The following is a 21169-nucleotide window of genomic DNA, read 5'->3' as shown; positions in this document are numbered from 1 at the left end:
CTAACCTGAATTAAACCATCTTTACTTTTTCTCCTCATGCTATAGTGAAAGTTGAACATTGTTTCCAATTTAAGGTAGTCCCCCCCCCCCCCAAGCAGACCCAACGTCTATAATTATTGATCATTTTGGAAATATAACCATGGTAACTATGGATGGGATTGCTGGGAATCGAAGAAAAACAAAATGTGGAGGGCCAGAAGTTACATGAAATTTATAAGCTATTTCCGGGAAAGGTGTTTTCAAAAACACATGTTCCAAAAACGTGCATTAGTCTGTTATTGTTGTGGTGGTGGTGTGTGTGTGTCTTCCTTCAAGTTGTTTCTGACGTTTGGTGATACTAGCTCTACTCAGAACTATGATTCATTGGGTCTCAGATAAGGATATATAAGAATGCAAGTGGCTTTTTGAGGCTGGTATGGGAGCAAGGTCTGAATATATCAAAAAGAAAAAGAAGGAAAGGGAAATTATTCATAGCAATAGATATTTATTTAGGATTGACAACTAGTGTAACAGAATTACAGGCCAAACCAACTTTTAATGCAGAATTAGGATGACCTAAACCCATCAGTTTTAGGGAAGCCTATGTACATCAAATTAGGTTTTGGATCTCAGGAATATAAAAGAGAGTAAATCGGAACAAAATACCCAATGGTGAGAAATGCGGGGAGTTGAAGTTCAGCAACATCCAGATTACTACATTTTGCATATCCTTAGTCTGCTGGCATATAGCATCCTTCCATGCTTTCAACTAGGACTGTTTCTTTTCCTGATCTGGAGATAATAACCATGGCATCCCTTTCTGCAAGGATAGAAAGCCATCTTTTCCTTTTGCTCACTTGGAAATCTCTGTTTTAGTGACAAGTAAGACCAATGGTTCTCAAATTATGGTCCTGCAGATGTTTTGGATTTCAGCTTTCACAATTTCATGGGGCTTTTTTAAAACTAAATTTCATGGGGCTTCTGGGAGCTGAAGCCCAAAGCATCTGGAGAAAGAAAGTTTGATAATTCCTCCTCTGATGTGTGTGTGTGTGTGTGTGTGTGTGTTCTCCAGGTTTTTCTAACCACCAGGAGCCTTGGACTGGAGTCTTGATAGCATATGCCCAGCATGACAGGCTTAATGCTCCTGATTTTGGGTTCTCATTCCTATACTCCCCTTCTCAATCTTGCTCTTATCAGAAATGCTTCTTTTTCCTCTCCTCTTTTGAATCTGAGCCTGACACCTTTGATGTGGTTTTGGACAGGTGTACAACCAGATCCAATCACCCTTCACTGTCCCACCTCTCCCCATGCCTTACTTATTTTTCAACTTTCAACCTCTTCCATTTCATCCATTAGATCCTGAGGCATAACTAGAAAGCCGCTGATCACTGCCTTATTTTCCAATTTGCAAGTTAATTTCTCCATAAAAGAGTAGGTTTCAGACACATAAAGAGATGTATCTTCTAGAAGCATGCTAACACTGCATCCGGTCGTTGATGGACATAATTGTCATCAGTTCTGTTAATATTTTGTTTGATAAGTTAGAATGAATATAGTGCCAATATGGAGGGAGGACAGTTATAGTAAAAGAGACTATAAGAGAGAAGAAAAATTGATTGCAACACATCAGGCAAGGGAGAGGAAGAGGAACCCATGACTCTTGAGTATACGTTTCTTATATTCTGGCATAGATGTTGCTAGGCTGATCAATTTTCCATGGCTGTTACAATGTTCTTGTTTTATAAGTATCTATTACAAAGATAACATTGATGCCATCCAATAAGTATGCATATTGCATAAATGTCATGTCAGAATTTTATTTTATTCCCCACATTATCATGTCAAGCAGTAAATGAGATAGATCTGGCATGAAAGTAATAGCCTGCACTAAGTACCCCATTAATTTATTCTATATTCATACCTGTCGTTCAGTAAGATCCAAGTTTACTGCTATTTCGTATCTCCGCAGCCTGGTGAGGTAGTTGTGGTGGGCAAACTCTGCTTCTAATTCTCTGATTTGTTCTTTGGTGAAAGCTGTTCTTTCTTTCCTTGGTTTACTGTTGACTTCAGATTTATAATTTCCCTCTTGAGAATCTGAAAGAAATACACAATCAAATCAGAAGGCATTACAAGCCTGAGATTTACTGGAAAGGAAACATGACAAATTAATATGTCATTACAGATGAAAATATCAAGCAAATAATATTGGGCTGTTCAAGCAGGAAACCTTATATTTAAATTGTTCTGCCATAACTATGGATGTTTATTATAAACTATTTGAACCAACAGTGACAGGCCACTGATTTAATAAGTTGAGAATCTCATCCATGTTTTAATAAATATTAAGTGAACTGGATACTAAAGGACTTTCCATTCTATATATACTTAATGTGTTTATACAGTCATCCAACATATACTCAGTGTTTTCAGCATCAGTGTGAACACCTTCCAACCGCTCAGTAAGGAGGAAACAATCTAGAATCGTCCAGCAATTTATTTGGTTTCTCAAAGGTGAAAGTGCATAGTAACCATGGATTGGTGCTAGACTTAGTCATGCTTAGACTGGACCAGCCAGAATTAGTTTAGTCCCAAATGCCTGTCCCAGTGATTTTGAGGAATCTTTGAAGAAGAATGTATGTATAAAGTACAGTAAATATTGTATTAAATGTAATATGTTTAATGATAACTGGTAACTACAAGCCAGCTCAGATTCGCAGACTCATATCTAGGAACTATGTATTCAATTACAATTACAATATCTACCATAAAGCTATCTGTTATGCTGTCACAAGGGAAGTTTTGGTTTTGCTCTGGTCTGTAACTAGATACTATTATTAGTGCAGTGCTCTTTTATGTAAGTGATTATGTGAGTTCCAATTTTGGGGAAAGGGCACGATATGAATAAAGTTAATAATAACTTTGTGGAATATGCTTGTGAGGGCTTTTTAATACACATTACATCCTTAATGTATTGGATTTATTATCATTTATTCAAGCATTGCTTTAAAGAAAGCTATATGATGAAATGATTTTGGATTTTGGATCACTTTGGATCAATGAATTTTGGTGCTTTTTTTTAAAAAAAAACCCTCAAGTGGTTTGGTACCTTTCTGAAACAGCTTTTTCAGTGGTCCAACAACATCAGAACAAGTACTATCTAGAAGCTAATTTCATACATCAAAACCCAAAACCCATTTCACAACTTTCTCATATTTAGTTTGGTGCTCTTTCTGTTTGAATATCTTTATTTGAATTTTCCCTGCATTATGATTTCTCATCTATGTAAGAAAAAGCTTTCACTCTATGATATGTGACAAACATACATACTGACTATTTTGTTGCACTGTCTAGAAAATATCTGTCTAGAAAAATCATTATGTGCAAAGTGCCTCTAAATCAAAACATGACAACTATATCAGATTACCCTCCCCACCCCAAATTTTATAGCCATTTGTTTCTAATCTTGGCATGCTGTGTGCTGTAATTCCAAAATTAGCTAGCGTTCAGTATGAGAATCACTAGTCAACTCTTGGCTTCATCAACCATCTTAAAAATGTCACAGATAAATTCACACTTCAGCTGCTGGTTTAAATAGAAACCTGCCTCAATGTCCAAGCAGACAAGCCCATAAGCAGCCTCCTTAAAGCAGCCTCCTTTAGCTTTTGCTGAAGGATGAGTCATTGGAATGCCTGAGGTTGACTTCCTTGCCACAGAATTCAATAATGACAGCTAGATCTCACTTTTTAAAAAGTATCTAAGAACAATCCAAGATTGCCAGATGTTCTGTATTGAGAGAAAGGCGCGAGAAAAGTAAAATAAATAAAATACATTTTTCTCTTCCCCCTTTTATTCTAAGACCAATCAGTAAGACCTTCCAGTCATTATTTTCTTCTAGTATTAGTTATTGCAAATGCCCACTGCAATAGATTCCCCATAGGTTTCATCTACTTACACCATAATACTTATATTTTATAAAATAAGATGTTAGAGCAGCTAGTGTGAAAATAAACTCTAGAAACATGACATAAAGTAGTTAAGATGACACCCAGAGATATAAGAGAGAAAGAGATCAAAATCCAAATGAAAAATCTTTTCTACTCAATGACATACATGAATAGAAAGATTACCATACCTCCAGGAAATTCTTGGATATGGATTTTGGCAGGACCCCAAGGCAAAACAATTTTAGGCAGTGTCACTCAGCTCCCTAGAAATGCTGTCTATATGCTTTAAACATGTACAAGTTTGCTTTGGGTATTGTGAAGTGTTCTTGGTCTTGTAGCAGTAAGAACCCCTGTAGAATCCCATGTGAAAAAAGGAAGGCTGGACAGCTCCACCCTGCTTGACTCTGAAAAAACCAATGTAAATCCACATCTAATATTTGAAGAGCTGGCAGATAGATAACTTCTAGCAAGCAACATCACAGAGTTGGGGGAAGAAATGAAGAGACAATTGCACCCCCACCTTCTTCTTCAGATGTTTCTTCTGAAATCTTCTGAACTTAGTAAAGGATTTCCCTTGTTTATTCTGGTTCAGGAAACAGGATTATATCTTGCTGGACTGTTGAGACATAGTGATGTCTGCACCAACAATTTTCTCAGGACACAGCTCAGGACAATAATGGCCAGTGGCTTCCATGACAATTTGGGGCAAAAAATAACCAACATGTTGAACCCTGTTCCCAAGTTTAGTACCTTGGATAGTTCCTTTAAAGTTTGGGGCAAAACTCAGAGCAGGTTAATCTTGCCAGCCCTAATATCACCACACTAGCAATCATGGTCCAGGCTTTATCCATATGCCAGTCTGCTAATGTCAGATCCTTAGGAAATTCAGTCTAAGAAACTTGCTTCAGTTCTGAGTTGCTATGGGACTAGTCAAGCATTTTATCTGCTCACCTACACTTATAGCCTGACTCTCCCTTAAATGTGCATCAATGTTACCAGCCCTGTTATGTCTCACTTGTTCAGAAAGGACAGACCAGTGAAAGGAAGCCAGTAATAACTTCAAGATTCTTAAGCACATACTCAGAGATAAAGAAGCTGATACTGGACAGTTTTTCCTTCAGAAAACTTGACTGACAGGAGGAAATGCATCTTCTCCATTACGAGCTTAACTGTTAAACTGAATGCATAGCAGGTTGCATTTTGTCAGCTCGCAAAGATCCTGAATGAAGCATGAGCAGCAGGGGAAGAATCACTATTTAAACATTCTTGTCATTAGCAGAGGGTAACTATGTGAGCATTATGCCGTAAAAGCTTTTTGGCAGCAGTACCTCTGTCGGCAGCAGTAGGTTTCATTGGCAGACTGGCATATGGGTAAAGTCTGGATTGCAGTTTTATTACATATCACTGAATATACGTGTGTCTTAAGGCATCTGCTCTTGGCAAGGAGCTCCAATGTGAACCATGCTGGGACTGTTCAGCATGTTACCCTCATCACCACATAAATTTGTTGGCTTTCTACTCTCTCACTTGTCTTATGTGGCTAGGCTGGGACACAAAGGAATCTTTCTTCCTAGGATGAAATGCCTTTACATAAATCATTGATAGCCACTGAATACAGTATGGAATCCAAATCTGTTTCAATGTCGTGAAATAAATATTGAAGCATTATATTGGCAGTTACTTTACATCTCTTTAAGCTACAGAGAGAGAGAGATGCAGAGGTTTTTTTATAGAACAGCTAGTACACATAAATCAATTGTTAAAATTATTATTGTGGTAGAAACTTGGTAACTGATGAGGTTTGGTTCCAGGATCCCGTGTGAATTAAAAAATCCATGGATACTCAAGCCTCATTACACACTGTGGCATAGTAACATGGTATCACTTATGTAAAATACCAAAATCAAGGTTAGCTTTTTGAATTTTCAAAAATATTTTCAAGCCAGAGATGGTTGAATCTGTGAATACAGAAGTCATGGATGCAGAGGAATGACTGTAATTAACCCATATAGACTAGTATCCTCTTGGTTAGTTTCACCTAGAGTAAACCCATTTAACGAATGTTGAATAGTACGTTAACACATAGATAAATCCAGTTGATTCAATGGGTCTGCTCTAATCAGAACTAACAGAGTTTATTATTTTTCTCGTTGCACATTTTTCTCATAAAGTGTACCTCAGAAAAGAAAACAATTTGTGATATTATTTTGATATAAATAAACTACATCATAGTTTTGTGATACAGGGGATCATCTTACAGGTTAGAAAACTGTGGGTAAAAATCAATCTGCCAGAGCCAACTCAGGATTAGGACTGAGGCCCCTTCCACACAACTGAATAAAATCCCACATTAATTGCTTTGAACTGGGTTATATGGCAGTGTGGACTCAGATAACCCAGTTTAAAGCAGATATTGTGGAATTTTCTACTTTGATATTCTGGGATATAGGGCTGTGTAAAAGGGCCCTCAGATATCATTGCAGATCATAGTATCAAGAACTCTGAGATATCATAACATCAAGCATCACATATTTTAATCTTTGACCTTACTGAAACAAGTCATTCTTATGAATACTTGAAGCTATTAAAGTAATTAAAATATTATACTATATTTACTTTAATTTAATTTGATTTTTTTTGCCCATTTTAACAGATTATAAAATTCAAAATAGCAAGAGAAGAAGGGTGTATATATTGTATCTGGCTAATGCAAGCAAAATATATTCTAAAATTGGAAAGGCACATAGAAATGTTATACACTAACCACAAAGTCTTGGTAACAAGGCTTATGCAACAGAATTATAAAACTTTTAGTAACTGTATCTGGCTTTCACTCAAGTTTCAGTTCCAAAGTTAATAACCCCTTCTACTGCTATGCACAGAATTCCACAGACTTCTAGTACTTCCAGTTATCAGATTGACAATCACTTTAGGAAAAAAAGAATAAATCCCAAAAGCACAAGATATTTTTTTCTTCTTTACCCACAGTCATTCAAAGATTGCTATATTCTTAAATGATTCCCCTTTTGCTGCCCTCTATGCCTGGTACTCTGTTTCCACATGGAAACATGGTACCAACATTCCCTAATTCCTTTAGTTCCCTTCCAAAAGCCACTTTTAATGAGAAGTCTTAAATTAGTTATTTTTATGAGGGCCGACCAATGCCTTGAGTTTAGTTCTTTTTCTATGAGAACCAGCCAAAAACAGAAAAAATATTTTTGTCTCTCCTGCCCCATCCAAAATTCTTCATTTTATCAAGATGGGTAAAAGCCACCCACTCCAACTTAGACCAATGCTTCATGGATTTTGGTGACAATGAATATTCAGATTTGATTGACCACACCACCTTGTAATGCCATCCCGATGGCTAATAAAGTGTATTATTATTATTATTTAGTCCAGGGGTCCCCAAACTAAGGCCTGTGGGCCAGATGTGGGCCTCCAAGGTCGTTTAACTGGCCCCTGTCCTAAACTTTAGATTTAGGGTTGACCTAAGTCTAAAACGATTTGAAGGCACACAACAACAATCCTAATTTTGGACTATTTCATCATAGTCCAGCCCCCCAACGGTCTGAAGGACCATGAACTGGCCCTCCACTTTAAAAGTTTGAGGACCCCTGATTTAGTCCCTTTATGGTTGGTATATAATATCTGCAATAAGAGGCATAGAAAGAATGGGTTGCCATTTTTTAGGTTGAAGTAGCCTCTTGTAGCAAAAACAAAGGGATTTAGGATACCTATATATGAAAATGTAGGTATTCCAAAATCTTGGGGGAAAAAAAACAGACCATGGAACACTTCTGGACCCAAATGTGTTGTTTGCTGTGTGTGTGTGTGTGTGTCTGTGTGTGTGTAGGGTTAATCCATGGGGCTGGGCAAGGTCATATTAGCCCCTGGCTCCATTGCAATGCAAATGCTTATAATCATTTGGGGGCAGGAACCGTTTTTTCTCATTATGTGAGAAAACTGTAGTACATCTAAAATACCCCAAACTGTAACAACTTGGGATTAAATCATATAATTATAGAGAATTTCACCATACAATTGTAAAGTCATCCCTCTATATTGCTGAGGTTAGGGGCACAGGACTCCCGTGAAAGTGAAAAACTGTGCTTTTTTTAAAAACCTGAGAGACCATTTTCTTAGAAATTTTTAGGTCTTTCAATACAGCTCTATGGTCAACTTCTGCTGGGAGCTGAACACAGAATCACACTTGAGGACCTAGAGATTCCTAGAGATGTGTTCTCCCTTGAATGTGATAGATGTAATTACATAATATTCTAATGATTTCTTTGCCGGAAATCATATGATCATTTGATTCCACTTTAACTGATGTGGCTTTATCCCAGAGAGTCCTAAGATTTTTAGTGAGTATTGAGAAGTTTCTACCAAATTGTCCCCTTCAAAATGCAAACCTCATAGGATGCAGCCATGGCAATTAAATTCATACTGCTATAATTATGTAGTGTGAAAGGGCCCCTTCTCTCTGTTCCTTGTCACCCATTCAACTCAAGAGATCCTATGTGGAGTTTAAACTGTCACAATAAAACAACCAGAATCAAAGAAACCCTCAACAATATGTATTATACCCTTGACAGGGATATTAACAGAGGCGGTTCAACCGCTAGGCGAACCAGGCACTTGCCTGTGGTGCCAGTCTGTTGGGGGTGCAGTTGAGGTGCTTCTGGGTGGGCGCGCATGCATGCATGCATGCATGCACGCGCGTGCACCCCCCACCTCCTCTCGGCTTCGGTCTCTGGGCCCGCTCGGAATCCAAGGCCTGCACCTGGCCTTCGGGGCCAGGCCCACACCTATGGCAGTCATCCCCAGAGGTTGTGAGGTCTGCTGGAAGCTAGGTAAGTGGGGTTTGTATATCTGTGGAAAGTCCAAGATGGGAGAAAGAGCTCCTGTCTGTTTGAGGCTAGAGTGAATGTTGCAATTGGCCAGCTTGTTTAGCATTTAATGGCCTTGCAGATTCAAAGCCTGGCTGCTTCCTCCCTGGGGGCATCCTTGGTTGGGAGGTGTTAGCTGGCCCTGATTGTTTCCTGTCTGAAATTCCCCCGTTTTCAGAGCGTTGTTCTTTATTTAGGCTTTTTCTTAATCCCTCCTTATTATCCAACATTTTCGCTTATCCACGCTTTTATTTTTCAGTTATTGGTTTGGGGGGGGGGGGGGGCGCCAAAATTCTGTTCGCCTACACTTGAAAATCGTTTTGGGCCTGCCCTGGATAATAATGATCATTGTAGAAATTCTGCATTAATAGATTGTAATACCTAACAACATTTTGAAGTTATAAGCTCTCCAAATTTGTGGATTTTGCAGCTAAATGACTTGAAAGATGCATAGCTCTTAGTATTCGCCTTTTGTTTCCCTGCCTGTTGTGCAATTTTTCCCCTTATTGTTTTCTATTAGAACAAGATATTTGAAATTGTTTTGAGATTTGTTGCCCCTATAAAATTTATTATTTTAATTTCCAAACCAGTAAATTTATTGGAATGTTCTGTTCTTCTGAAGTTTCAACAGCCAGAACTGGAAGATTCCATCCGTTTTTGACCTCTGGATCTGTATCCAGTATCACCTGAATTTTTTTCTCTTTGGTGGAAAATGGGTGGAAAAGCTGAAAGGAGATTTCTGGCAGGTTTCATGTCAGCTTCCCATCTGTTTTGCAGCTGTTGTAACTGAGGCAAAACCCCTCCACTGCCTGTATCTTATGCCAAATGGTAGGTGTAGCTACACAAGAAAAAAAAATCTGAAGGGGTCCTATAATACACTCTTTTCCTCCACATAATACTTTAAGTATTAACATATGGTATATAACACCTGAGGTTAAAGGAAAGCATTATGTATAGCATGTATTGTTCTCCACATTCATTCCAACTCATATATGTTTTCATAAAACATAGATGAGTGATCAGGTGATGGTTACTTTGATAGTCTCTGTTCTAAATTGTGATTCTTGATGATTAGAATAACCCAAAGCAGACAACAAATATTGGGAAACATACCAGCTTGTTTCCAAGTAGTATTACCTCTTTATCGTCTAAAATGCTCAAAGGGAATCTTAAATGTAACTAGTACACAGAGAGAAAAAATTGTAAGTCTTTACAGCAGCAGATAAAGCTCCTTTTCAGTAAGGAACATAAAGTTTCTCAATTCAATGTTTTTTCAGTTGACATATTGAGGAACAAGGAAATAATTGCTTACATATATCTTGCTTTTTCTCCAGAATTCATAGTTCTCTTCCTCCTCCCCCCTCCCCATTTTATGCTTACAACAGCGATGTGAAATTCAAGCTGAAAGAGAGCGATTTGTCTATGGTCAGTCAGTAAGTTTCATAATTTGTTGAGAACTTGAAGATGGATGTTGAACTAGCCAGTCCAGTTCCCAAACTACTACTATCATATATAAAGTCCTTAATATTGTTCATTGTGAAATAAGATAACTTGAAAAACCAAATTAATAGACTATTTTGTCCATCATTTAGTATACAGTTACAGCTAACTATCAAATGCTCCAAAACAAGCTATCAATTGTCACCCCTTCCCACATGTTAGTCATATGAACATGCCATAGCAGAAGGGTTTTAGTACTAAGCAGAGAAAAGATTCCTTCAAGAGATGGACTTAAATCAAATTTAAAGTTTCCTAGAAGGAAAATCTAGGTTCTATAAGAAACTTCAGTCCAATAGAAAGCTAAATGAGAGGGTTGGGCAAAGCAAGGACACTCTTGCTGATCAGTAAAGTTGAATTTGGCTTTTGACTTAGTTGCTATTGTTGCTCCATGTTTATGAAGTTTTTAGTAAGAAAGACATTCAACCTAATTGTGTAACTTTATGATGTCTGGATGAGTTCAGTAGAGTCTTCCTTATCCAACATAAACCAGCCGGCAGAATGTTGGATAAGCAAAAATGTTGGATATTAAGGAGGGATTAAGGAAAAGCCTATTAAACATCAAATTACATTATGATTTTACAAATTAAGCACCAAAACATCATGTTTTACAACAATTCACCAGAAAAAGCAGTTCAGTACACTATAACATTATGTAGTAATTACTGTATTTACGAATTTAGCACCAAAACATCTCAATGTATTGAAAACATTGACTACAAAAACATTGACTATTAAAAGGCAGACAGCATTGGATAGTACAGAATGTTGGATGAGTAAAGGATCGATAAGCGAGACTCTACTGTACTTGGATTCCAGAAGAACTGTGCTAACATATAAGGAGGTACAAAGAAAACTGGGCACAAACTGCAATCTAAAGGCATTTAAAAATCTCTTTTTTTCTCATTCATCTCTTCCATACAATTGGCATTTGCTGCATTTTCTTTCAGTACGTTCTAACAACTGGAAATTCAAGATGCATGAAGTATTTTATATAATGTAAATGCTAGTCTACTCATTGCACTGTATGAACTGGGAATAAGTAAATGTTTGCCGACAGTCTACAAGGTTATACAAACCAAGATTTTGAAGTTTGCTGAAGCTTATAAAAGAAACAATGTTTCAGTGTGAGTGATGCACCAGTTATCTAAATGTCCTCCTTTTTGGTGCTATATGAATGCCCACCTCATACCTTCCTTTAAAAAAATCATGTTTAAGTGCTAATACATGGTTTATTTACAATGGAAGATGTTGTATAGTCATAGGACCAATCGTTCTTCATACAATACACAATCACAAACAGTCTCACATATTACTTTACTCTGAAAGCAGTTCATGAAGGTAATGCTTCATAGATTTTGTTTTACCGTATTTTTTGAAGACGTGTTTTGATGCCTTCTCCCAGCTAGAGGGACAAAGAACACTTAGCTCAACAGGCTGGGATTGGGAGGTTCATTTGTGTTTTAATGGGATGTAAAGCTACTTTAGGATGGAATAACTAAGAGTGGAGGAACTGCAGTGATAGAACCAGACTACTTAGATTTGTTTCTTCTTGCCATTTCTATGTCCTAGATTACTCTTCAGATTTTCTCCCTATAGATTTCTGAAATCTGTCGGGGTGCACAGGATATTGAGCAATACACGCCTTGGGGAAAATTATGGAGGCAAGAATTGACAGGCAGGAAAAGTTGAGTCTCACCCTCATGCACTGGCATCTCACCCTCATGCATGAGCTTTTTTTTAAAAAAAACAACAACAACAACAACATAAACCGGGCAAATGGGTCTTTCACCATTATACAGTCTTGCCTGTAATGTATACTTTGGCTCTTAGCCACTATTGAATCAGCTTCTCTTCCACTTCCTATGAATCTATGCCACACAAGGGACATTGAAACACTTCGGGTCTGGTAGTAGACCATAGGAAGCACTGAAAACTTCCTGTGACTAGGTAAGGAAACTGCCAAGAAACATTGGTTGGCTTTGCCTGATTTCCAAGAAATACGTTCATATGAAATACTGAATGTACTTATTTCCACTGCAGCAGTTTAATTTTGTTTCCTTAATCTCAAGTGATGCCTTTACATTTACCAATGACATAAAAAGTACAATGTAATCTTATGCATCCACAAATAAGTAATACTTTGGAAATTGTCCTTTTAAAAGGTACAAAGTGGTAAACAAACCAACCCTTCCATGTTGTTTTCATGAGCTATGCCTTTTGGAGAGATTAGAATTCAAAGTCAGTATTAGCCTAGAATATATCAGTATGGCAAAGGGATCTTGTAGCATTTTGGAGACTAAGATCCCTTCTACACAAGCCTTAAAGCCCATGATAGCTAACAGGTTTACCTGAGGCATCCAAACAATACCCCAGATAAATCCAGATTAATCTGGTGTAAACGAAGATTTCCCAGTTTACTCCAGTTTAATTTGACACCTTAACAGATCTAGACCTTACTGAAAGGTCTGGATCTGTTGAGGTGCTGGGCCTATAGGGATTGACTCCCAGAATTGCTTCGCAATCCTGGGGGTCAGTTTCCACAGCAATCCTGGTTCTTCGGTTCAAGGAGCCCAAAGCAGCAGGATGGCAGAAACCCCCTCCCAGCCCCCCCCCCCCCAATTTACCTGAGGGTAACACATCATTTTCACATGACAGGAGAACTCTCTTTTGGAGGGGGGGGGGCTGAATACCATCCCGGGTCAACCTCTGGTTCATCCAGGAGGGCATCTATCCACCCTCCCAGGGAAAGCTCAGGGTGCAGTCCCAGTAGGAACTGGGATTTAATATCTCAGTTCCTCCCAGGATTTAGTTGAGTGTGGAAGGGCCCTGAGAGAACGATCTTGATAGGATAAGATTCTGAAGGGCTTGCTCATAGTGAATGGGGATAACCCACCAAAGTTTACTGTAAAGTTTAAAGACAAATAACTTCAAGTGAAGGAATAAAATAAAAAAATCCATGTAATATGCATGGACATGGAGTAAAAATGTTAAGTTGTTCTATACTTTATTTACCTCTCTATATAAACATCTGATCTTAACTTTCATAAAAATGGTCCTGTTTTATTAACATTTATTTTGCTAGGCTGTTATAGTGTCTCCCTCCCTCCTCAATATGAGAATGTAAGTTAACGCAGATTTGATGGCTTTCAAGTTTCCATTTCCCCCTCTTCCCAAAATGCACAAGCTCCCATCTGACCAAAAATAATAAATAGTTTGTACAAATGCCAAGAAATGTGGGCTTTGCATTTTCCATACTTAGTAATAAAACGAAAACACTCACAGAGTTTGAGACAGGTTGAGTTTCTTTAGAGCTTCTTTATTACTTGGTTTTTTTCTTCCTTCTTAATGTCAGCCCTTGAGATAGCATTACTTGAAGGACAATGGCTGTTTGTATCGACAGTTCAGGTGTGTTTAATAGCAGCAGCAGCGCAATGTAACAAAGGGATGTGAGTGAACTTTTATAGGTCAACTCCTTTCCTAGGAAGCTGACATGCTCAAGAAGAGAAGCATAAGAATTATACTGTAAAGATAGGATACCAAAAGATGAGTTATTCTTTCTGGAGTGGCCCCATATACATTCACAATTTGACTTGTGTCTTTCAGCAAAGAACAGAGACTTCTCCACTTCAACATTTGCTAAGCACTGGCATATGATAAATAGAGAGATGTGCTGGTTTTCCAAAGGAATGGGATAGGGGAATGAATGGGCCCCCTTTGTATAAGCTGTAAAAATAAGTGGAAGTTCAGACAAATGAGTTCAAAATGAATTTTCTATTTAAAATTCTTTTGTTTTATTCAAGAAAGGAAACCAGAGAAATTACAATCAGAAAAAGAACATATGAGCCCTCCACTAAAATGATTAGAATATAGTATGACCCCTGTATCTCTGGGACCTGTACCCACGATTCAATTTATATATGTCTGGCAAAATATATATTCTTTAGGCATTTTAGATAATGCACCTGATTCTTGGGCCATTTCAATATTTTTCTGCATGAGACTTGATTTCGAATATCCATGTGGAGTCTGGGAATATATCTTCAGCAGTCACGATGTTCATACTACATATGACTTTTTTAAAAAAACACTTAATAAATGTAGGTTAGCATCTATCTTGGTATGCAAATTTAATACATGTAGGTAGCTAACCATTTTAAGCAGATGAGGAAGAAGAATGGAAGAAGAATTTAAATCTATCCTTTTCTGTTGAATCCTGAAGGAAATGTCCCCTTTAAAGAAGCTATTTGAGGTCTCAGTCATGCTCAAGGCAGATCTGTCAAAATCAATGGTATCTAAGGCCCCTTCTACACTGCCATATAAAATCCAGGTTATCTGCTTTGAGCTGGATTATATGGCAGTATAAACATATAATCCATTTCAAAGCAGACAGTGTGGACTATCTGATGTAATAATCTGGATTATATGGCAAAGCAGAAGGAGCCTATGTAGCAGAAGAAGCCTATGTGGTGCCTGATTTGTATCACTGTCCTCACTGACAGAGACTGCATCCAATCCATTTGGGGGTGATCTACTAAATGTCTGCCGTAATCCTAATGATGATTGGTATTCTTCATCAACCGTATTTGCATTACAAAAAAACCCCTGTCCATTAGGGATGGAAGAAATGTTTGAAAATATTCAAAAAAAATTGGGAAAAAAATTCTTCAGTGTGAGAGAAGAGTGATGAGGTGAATTCTGGACTAATAAGAATCTTTGCAGTTTCAACATGTTTACATAGAATATTTTTGTGCAAAAAACAGCATTTCTGGTCAGGAAACAACATTTTCAGTAGACAATATTAATGTGCAGAAATATTTATTTCTTGTGCAAAAATACCAAATGCGATTTTGATACTGAATAAATCACAATCTGTAAGCTTTTTTGAAAAACTCTGCAAAGGAAATTGATAAAATTAATTGTTGTTTCTTACAAGAATGAAATTAGCTAATCATTATATTATTGCATGAAATATACCCATGGATTAAATGCAGTGATTCCCAAAGTGGGCACTACCACCCCCTGGTGGGCGCTGCAGTGATCCAGGAGGGCGGTGATGGCCACAGGTGCATTTGCCATATGCATTAATACACATATCTTCCTGTTTAACTGCTATTAAAATTTTAAAAAATTCCAGGGGGCACTGAGTAATATTTTTTTCTGGAAAGGGGGCAGTAGGTTTGGGAACCACTGATTTAATGGTATGTCTAATTTAGCCCTAATGGACAAGAATTACAGGTATCAGAAGACTGGAGAAATCTTCTGTTGAAAACAAAAGAAAACATAGCAGAAACTAGTGTTAACTTTTAAAAAAGAAATGGGAATATAATGTAAATTATATTCATATTAATCTGTGATATAGCCTAAGGGCTAATCAATACATTTATTATTGTTATATTCATAATTAACATGAATTTTGAATTTAAAAAAATGGATGGAGTAACGAAGAAAAATAATCCCACCCCAAGCGTTAACATATTTCCAGAAAGCGATGCAAAACATTTACAATCAGAAAATTAGAAAAGAACGTGTAAAGTGTATATGTGTGTATATGTTATGTGTGTTCTACTCACACTGCGTATGCTTTTTACTACCCCTCTGAAAGCATTAAAAGTAAACCTAAAAGGGCCAGCTGTGCTCATTAAATGTAGATTACTAAATATCCAGACGTTATCTTTTCTCTTGTCTCACTCACCCCCAGAATCCACAGGGTTGCCAATGCATCTGCATTCTACTATTTCATTCACAGTTTACTTTTACAGCATTATCCTGAAGTGTATCACAACCATAAAAGAAACTGTTGGAAAGTACTTTTCCACATGCAATTAAATGGATTTACCTGTCTTTTAGGGAAAGCCAAAATAAAAAAGATTGTAAAATATTCATAGTTTAAACATCTGAAGAAGCCCACATTTATGTAAAAATGTTAACACATTTGTTTTCCCTACTAAAGGTAAGTGTCTTTAAAGATATGGCAGATGATGTCTAATGAGCAGAATGAGACTCTAACAACACAATCCCAGATATGTCTACTAAAGGTGCTACTGAATTTCATGGCTTATGGCTTCCCTTTAACACTGAGACTTAAAAGCAAGTTACTTCTTTGATCCACACTGGAAAATTATATTCTAAGCCTGATATGTAGGATCAAGACAGCCCATTTTCCATGCCAGCTCACAAGCCATGATGTCCTCCTATCTTGATATATAGGTTTCAAAAGTGATGCATGTTCTGAACTATAAGTGAAGCAGTGGAAAGCCAGTGTAATGTAGTGGTGTAAGGATTGGACTAAACCTCTGGAGACAATCATTCAGATGCTTGCTCAGCCATGGTCACCTTGACTCAGTTGATAAAGACCTCTGAACAAATCTTGTCAAGAAAACCCTGTGACAGGTTCACCTTAGGGTTACCTTAAGTTGAAAACAACATAGCAATAATAATTAAAAACATTCAGAAATCATGATCAGAGCTGCCTTTGGTTTGGGGACCTATTTAGCAGAGCAGTACCACTTTGTGCTATACAGTAAAATATGACATGCCCTCCACCTTTGTACAAAAGCCCTTGAACACTACATAGTTATACTGCTATGATTTTTCAAGCAACATCCTATGGAATTCAAATATTTAAAATCCAGGAAGGTGGATTAAAGATTCTCAGAGACTTGAAACGTTTCACCAAACTACAAAATAGGATTTCCTAGGATATTGCCATGATATCTAAACTGAAATCATAATAATTGTGTAGTGTGAAAGAGTCTCAGGTGTACAAGATTTTTCCCCCTATCCTCTTGTCAAACCTGGGAGGCAGAGAAAGAAATGTTAATTAGCTATATTTGGCCAAGATAAACTGGTTCTAAAATATTAACAACTCATCAGTCTAAAACAAATCAATACTCTGAGTGAAAAAAAAATCTATTAAAATTTCATTTCTGTTTATTTCCAATTGTTTCTACAATAGTATTTCATTCAATATTTTATTAATTCTTATGTAGTATAAAATGACTTGCTACACCAACATCCCCATGGTCTCTTTCCCAGTACAATACGCGAATAATAAAAGCACGGAATGTTAAAATCTCTTTTTTCAGTAAGGAAAAACAAATCAAAATCATCACCCAAAACTTCTATAAACCAATCAAATGAATGAAATAGATCAGAACCTAGAAAGGAAACCATATTTTAATATATCCATGTTCAAATAACAGTGAAAAACTATATACATTGAACAGCGACTTTACTCCCTGGTAAATAGGTTATAGGGTTGTGTTGTAATTATATCCTATCTGTCTAGTACAGTGATTCTCAACCTTTTGTCCTCCAGTTGTCTTTGGACTTTAACTCCTAGAAATCCCAGACAGGAATTGTGGGAGCTGAAGTACAAAACACCTAGAGGACCAAAGGTTGGGAATAACTGATTTAGTAGATGAACACAAGAAACAACAAACACACAACTAGCATCTGGTTTTTCTCAATTCAGATATGTAAAAGTAAAGGTTTTCCCCTGACATTAAATCCAGTCATGCCTGACTCTGGGGGTTGGTGCTCATCTCCATTTCTAAACTGAGGAGCCGGCCTTGTCCATAGACACCTCCAAGGTCATGTAGCCAGCATGACTGCATGGAGTACCGTTACCTTCCCTCCAGAGCAGTACCTATTGATCTACTCACATTTGCATGTTTTCGAACTGCTAGGTTAGCAGAAGCTGGGGCTAACAGTGGGAGCTCACCCTGCTTCCTGGATTTGAACTGCTGACCATTCGGTCAGCAAGTACAGCGGCTCAGCAGTTTAATCCGCTTCACCACCGGGGGCGCAGTAACATTGTAATAATAATACCATAAATTTGGCACTGACTTTTAAGCAAGCATTCTTTCCAGTTAAATTGTATAAGAATATGGCCATATTCATGCTTACATGTAAGCAAGAACCAGTGAATACATTAGAAACTTTTTTCAAGCAAACCTGCTTAGGATTTCCCTTTAAGTAATTGAACTGCATCTTGACTTTTTACCAAAAGTCTGAAAATACTTGATCTTCCAGCCAAGTTCTGAGTAGTACCAGAATTGCTTAGCATCAAAGACAAAGCAACCTTGGATTCTTTTTTACCACTTACAGGAGTCATTCCCACAAATACAATTTAAGAAAACAAACTCAAAAGAAGCAGGAGAAGGAATCAGTCAGCTATATTTATTAGCACAATATCTGTCCAATATTTTGTGTTAGTCCAGTATCTTGCACATGATCGGGTAATTCTAATCCCTGAAATGTTGCACCACAATAAATCTGCTAGTCTTTAGAGTGCCATAATATTCTTTGTTGTTTTTCCAATATCTGCCTAAATTTCAGCTGCAGTTTCCTGTTTGGCTAATTGAGAATTCTGTAGCTTTAATCTGAGGACTATGTTGGCCTGGCATACCTTCAGGACACAACTGCTTCTGCTCTTGACTGACTGCTTTCTCTTTCAGGCCAGATTGTGCCTTTTATGTGGCAAATAGCTCATCTGAATCACTCATCACAGGCATCAATCATGACTTGGCACAGAACCAACCTATCTACGTTAGGGTCATTTGGCCTATTTTTTTCTTTTTAAACTCACTCCAGGTTTTGATTAGCTATTATAATATGTCAACAAATTAACAGTTGGGCAAAATGTTAAAAGTGTATTTCAGAATGACTGATTGTGTAAATAAGTCACCAAGGTTGCTGACCATCTTATATTTGCCAAAGGCTTGCTCAAAACATCAGAGCTGCGCATGTCCAAAACTCAGAAGAAAGCTGTCTGGGGTGTTCAAGAATAAGCAAGACTCCAACTTTCTTTGTACTAAAGGTTAGAAATGTTGCAATATGGTCTCCTGGAATTCCTAGCCTGCATGGCCACTAGGATTTTAGGAATTTCTTTAAAAACCTGACTTTTTCTAGCTCTGCTCTGTACTGGCTATTCTTCAGTTGTATGGAATACATCAGAATTTATCATCCAAGTATATATTATGTGTCCACACTGCAGATTTATTTATCAACTGTATTTAAATTTAAATCAGTTTTAAATAATCAAGTGCAACACTACCAGCCAATGGCTAGTAGAGAAAGTTCCTTCTTAATATTAATGCTGTTTTATAATTTAGTATTTACCTCTGACACTTGGTGGGGTTTGATGGTCATATTGTTCATATTTCAATTTCCAAATATTTGATAAATGTCTCATGATCAGTTAATTGGACCAGGAGTTGTAGTGTTATGCCAAGAGCCTATTGATATGATATCTGAACTACAGTATTCATATCCTTAAGTCCATTGGATGGTCCAAAGTAAAAAATTTCAAAAATAGCTCGATTTGTTGTCAAAGGCTTTCATGGCTAGAACCACTGGCTTGCTGTGAATTTTCTGGGCTGTATGAACAAGTTCTAGAGATAATGAGGTATGGTTACCTTACCTGATTACATTAAGGATGCCAGCCATAGATGCAGATGAAACATCAGGAAAAAAAATCAGGAACATTTCTTTTCGTGTCAGGAGCAACCTGAGTTGCCTCTGGAGTGAGAGAATTGGCCATCTGCAAGGACATTGCCCAGGGGATACCCGGATGTTTTGATGTTTTACCATCCTTGTGGGAGGCTTCTCTCATGTACCCGCATGGAGCTGGAGCTGATAGAGGGAGCTCATCCGCACTCTCCCCGGGTGGGATTCGAACCTGGCAGCCTTCAGGTCAGCAAACCAACCTTCAAGTCACAAGGCTTTTATCCCCTAGGCCACCGGAGGCTCCTTCTAGAACATGACCATATAGCCTGGAAAACTCATAGCAACCCATAGCTTGATTTGTTTTTCCCTTATAGTTGTTGATTATTCTAATCCTAAAATTATCCAAGCCTAGAGGAGACCATATAAGTCCATGAAAGACTTATTATTCTGCTGTAAAACTAAAAAGTTTTCACTCATTACTCCCACATGGTCTTGAGTCATATTCAGATCTTCAGGCCTTTCCTCTTACAAAGCTACTACACAACTGTGCGGCATTCAGTTTATACAGCTTTATCCCAAATAATCATTCTGGAAAACCTGTTACTCATTTTCTTAACATAGCCATTTTCAGACTTAAAGCACTCTTCCTGCATTTTTCTTGGATGAAATTATGCCACTATGTTATTCCTCCCTTTATGCTGCACCTCCCTTTATAATATGCATATAAATACCAACCTGGCCAATTGTCTTGATCACAAAGCAGCCAAGACCGTTTTCTCTGATACTGGAATAAAGCAAAGCATGGGGATAGTAATGCATAAAGGAAACAGTGAAATGAAAATACAATTTATCATCACCACTACTTGCCAGCTAATCCATGAATTACAGCGATTTTCTTTCTATAGAAGCTTGGAGGTGTGGATATTTTTTGTTCATTTGCTGGACCATATCCCACCGTTCTTCTGTGATGAAAATAGAATTAATCCAGATCTTGTAAAAAGAGTATTTTAACTATGACCCACTGTGGAGTCTGGAAGGCATAGCACAAAAAGGAACTTTTTGAATGTGCCTCAGTGTGCTTAAATTTAACAAGATTGTTGTGTAATATTCCTCCACCCCATGCTATCATGTCTATATACTGAAGTTTATACAACTGCTCTATTTAGCATATTGGATCAAAGGAAGTTCTTAGCTAGTTCTGTCATAAAAATGATGAGATACAGGTATAACATGGAAATAGCTAGTATCAACTGCTAGTTAGGTTCTAGAAACAACCATATTAAACTATGGCAACATATTACTAGATTACTGCACAGGATTCTACTGAATTAGGAGTGGTCAAATGGTATCGTATTTTTAAAACAAATTTACTGCTTCCTCTTCTGTATACTACCATAGATTAAA

The 21169-nt window shown here is 37.4% G+C and overlaps 1 protein-coding gene across 1 annotated transcript in view; it reads right to left on the bottom strand.

Annotated features, from left to right (window-relative positions):
- meox2 (mesenchyme homeobox 2) overlaps positions 1 to 21169 on the bottom strand; it is a 72813-nt gene that overhangs the window by 15165 nt on the left and 36479 nt on the right. The window contains exon 2 of the mRNA XM_003222010.4: positions 1901 to 2073. Coding sequence (XP_003222058.2) covers positions 1901 to 2073 — 173 coding nt within the window. The remainder of the gene's footprint in view (positions 1 to 1900; positions 2074 to 21169) is intronic.

Source organism: Anolis carolinensis, chromosome 6 (genome assembly GCF_035594765.1).
Source record: "Anolis carolinensis isolate JA03-04 chromosome 6, rAnoCar3.1.pri, whole genome shotgun sequence".
NCBI lineage: Eukaryota > Metazoa > Chordata > Lepidosauria > Squamata > Dactyloidae > Anolis > Anolis carolinensis.
Note: the sequence above shows the minus strand (reverse complement) of the source record. Positions and strands in the feature narration are given on the sequence as shown.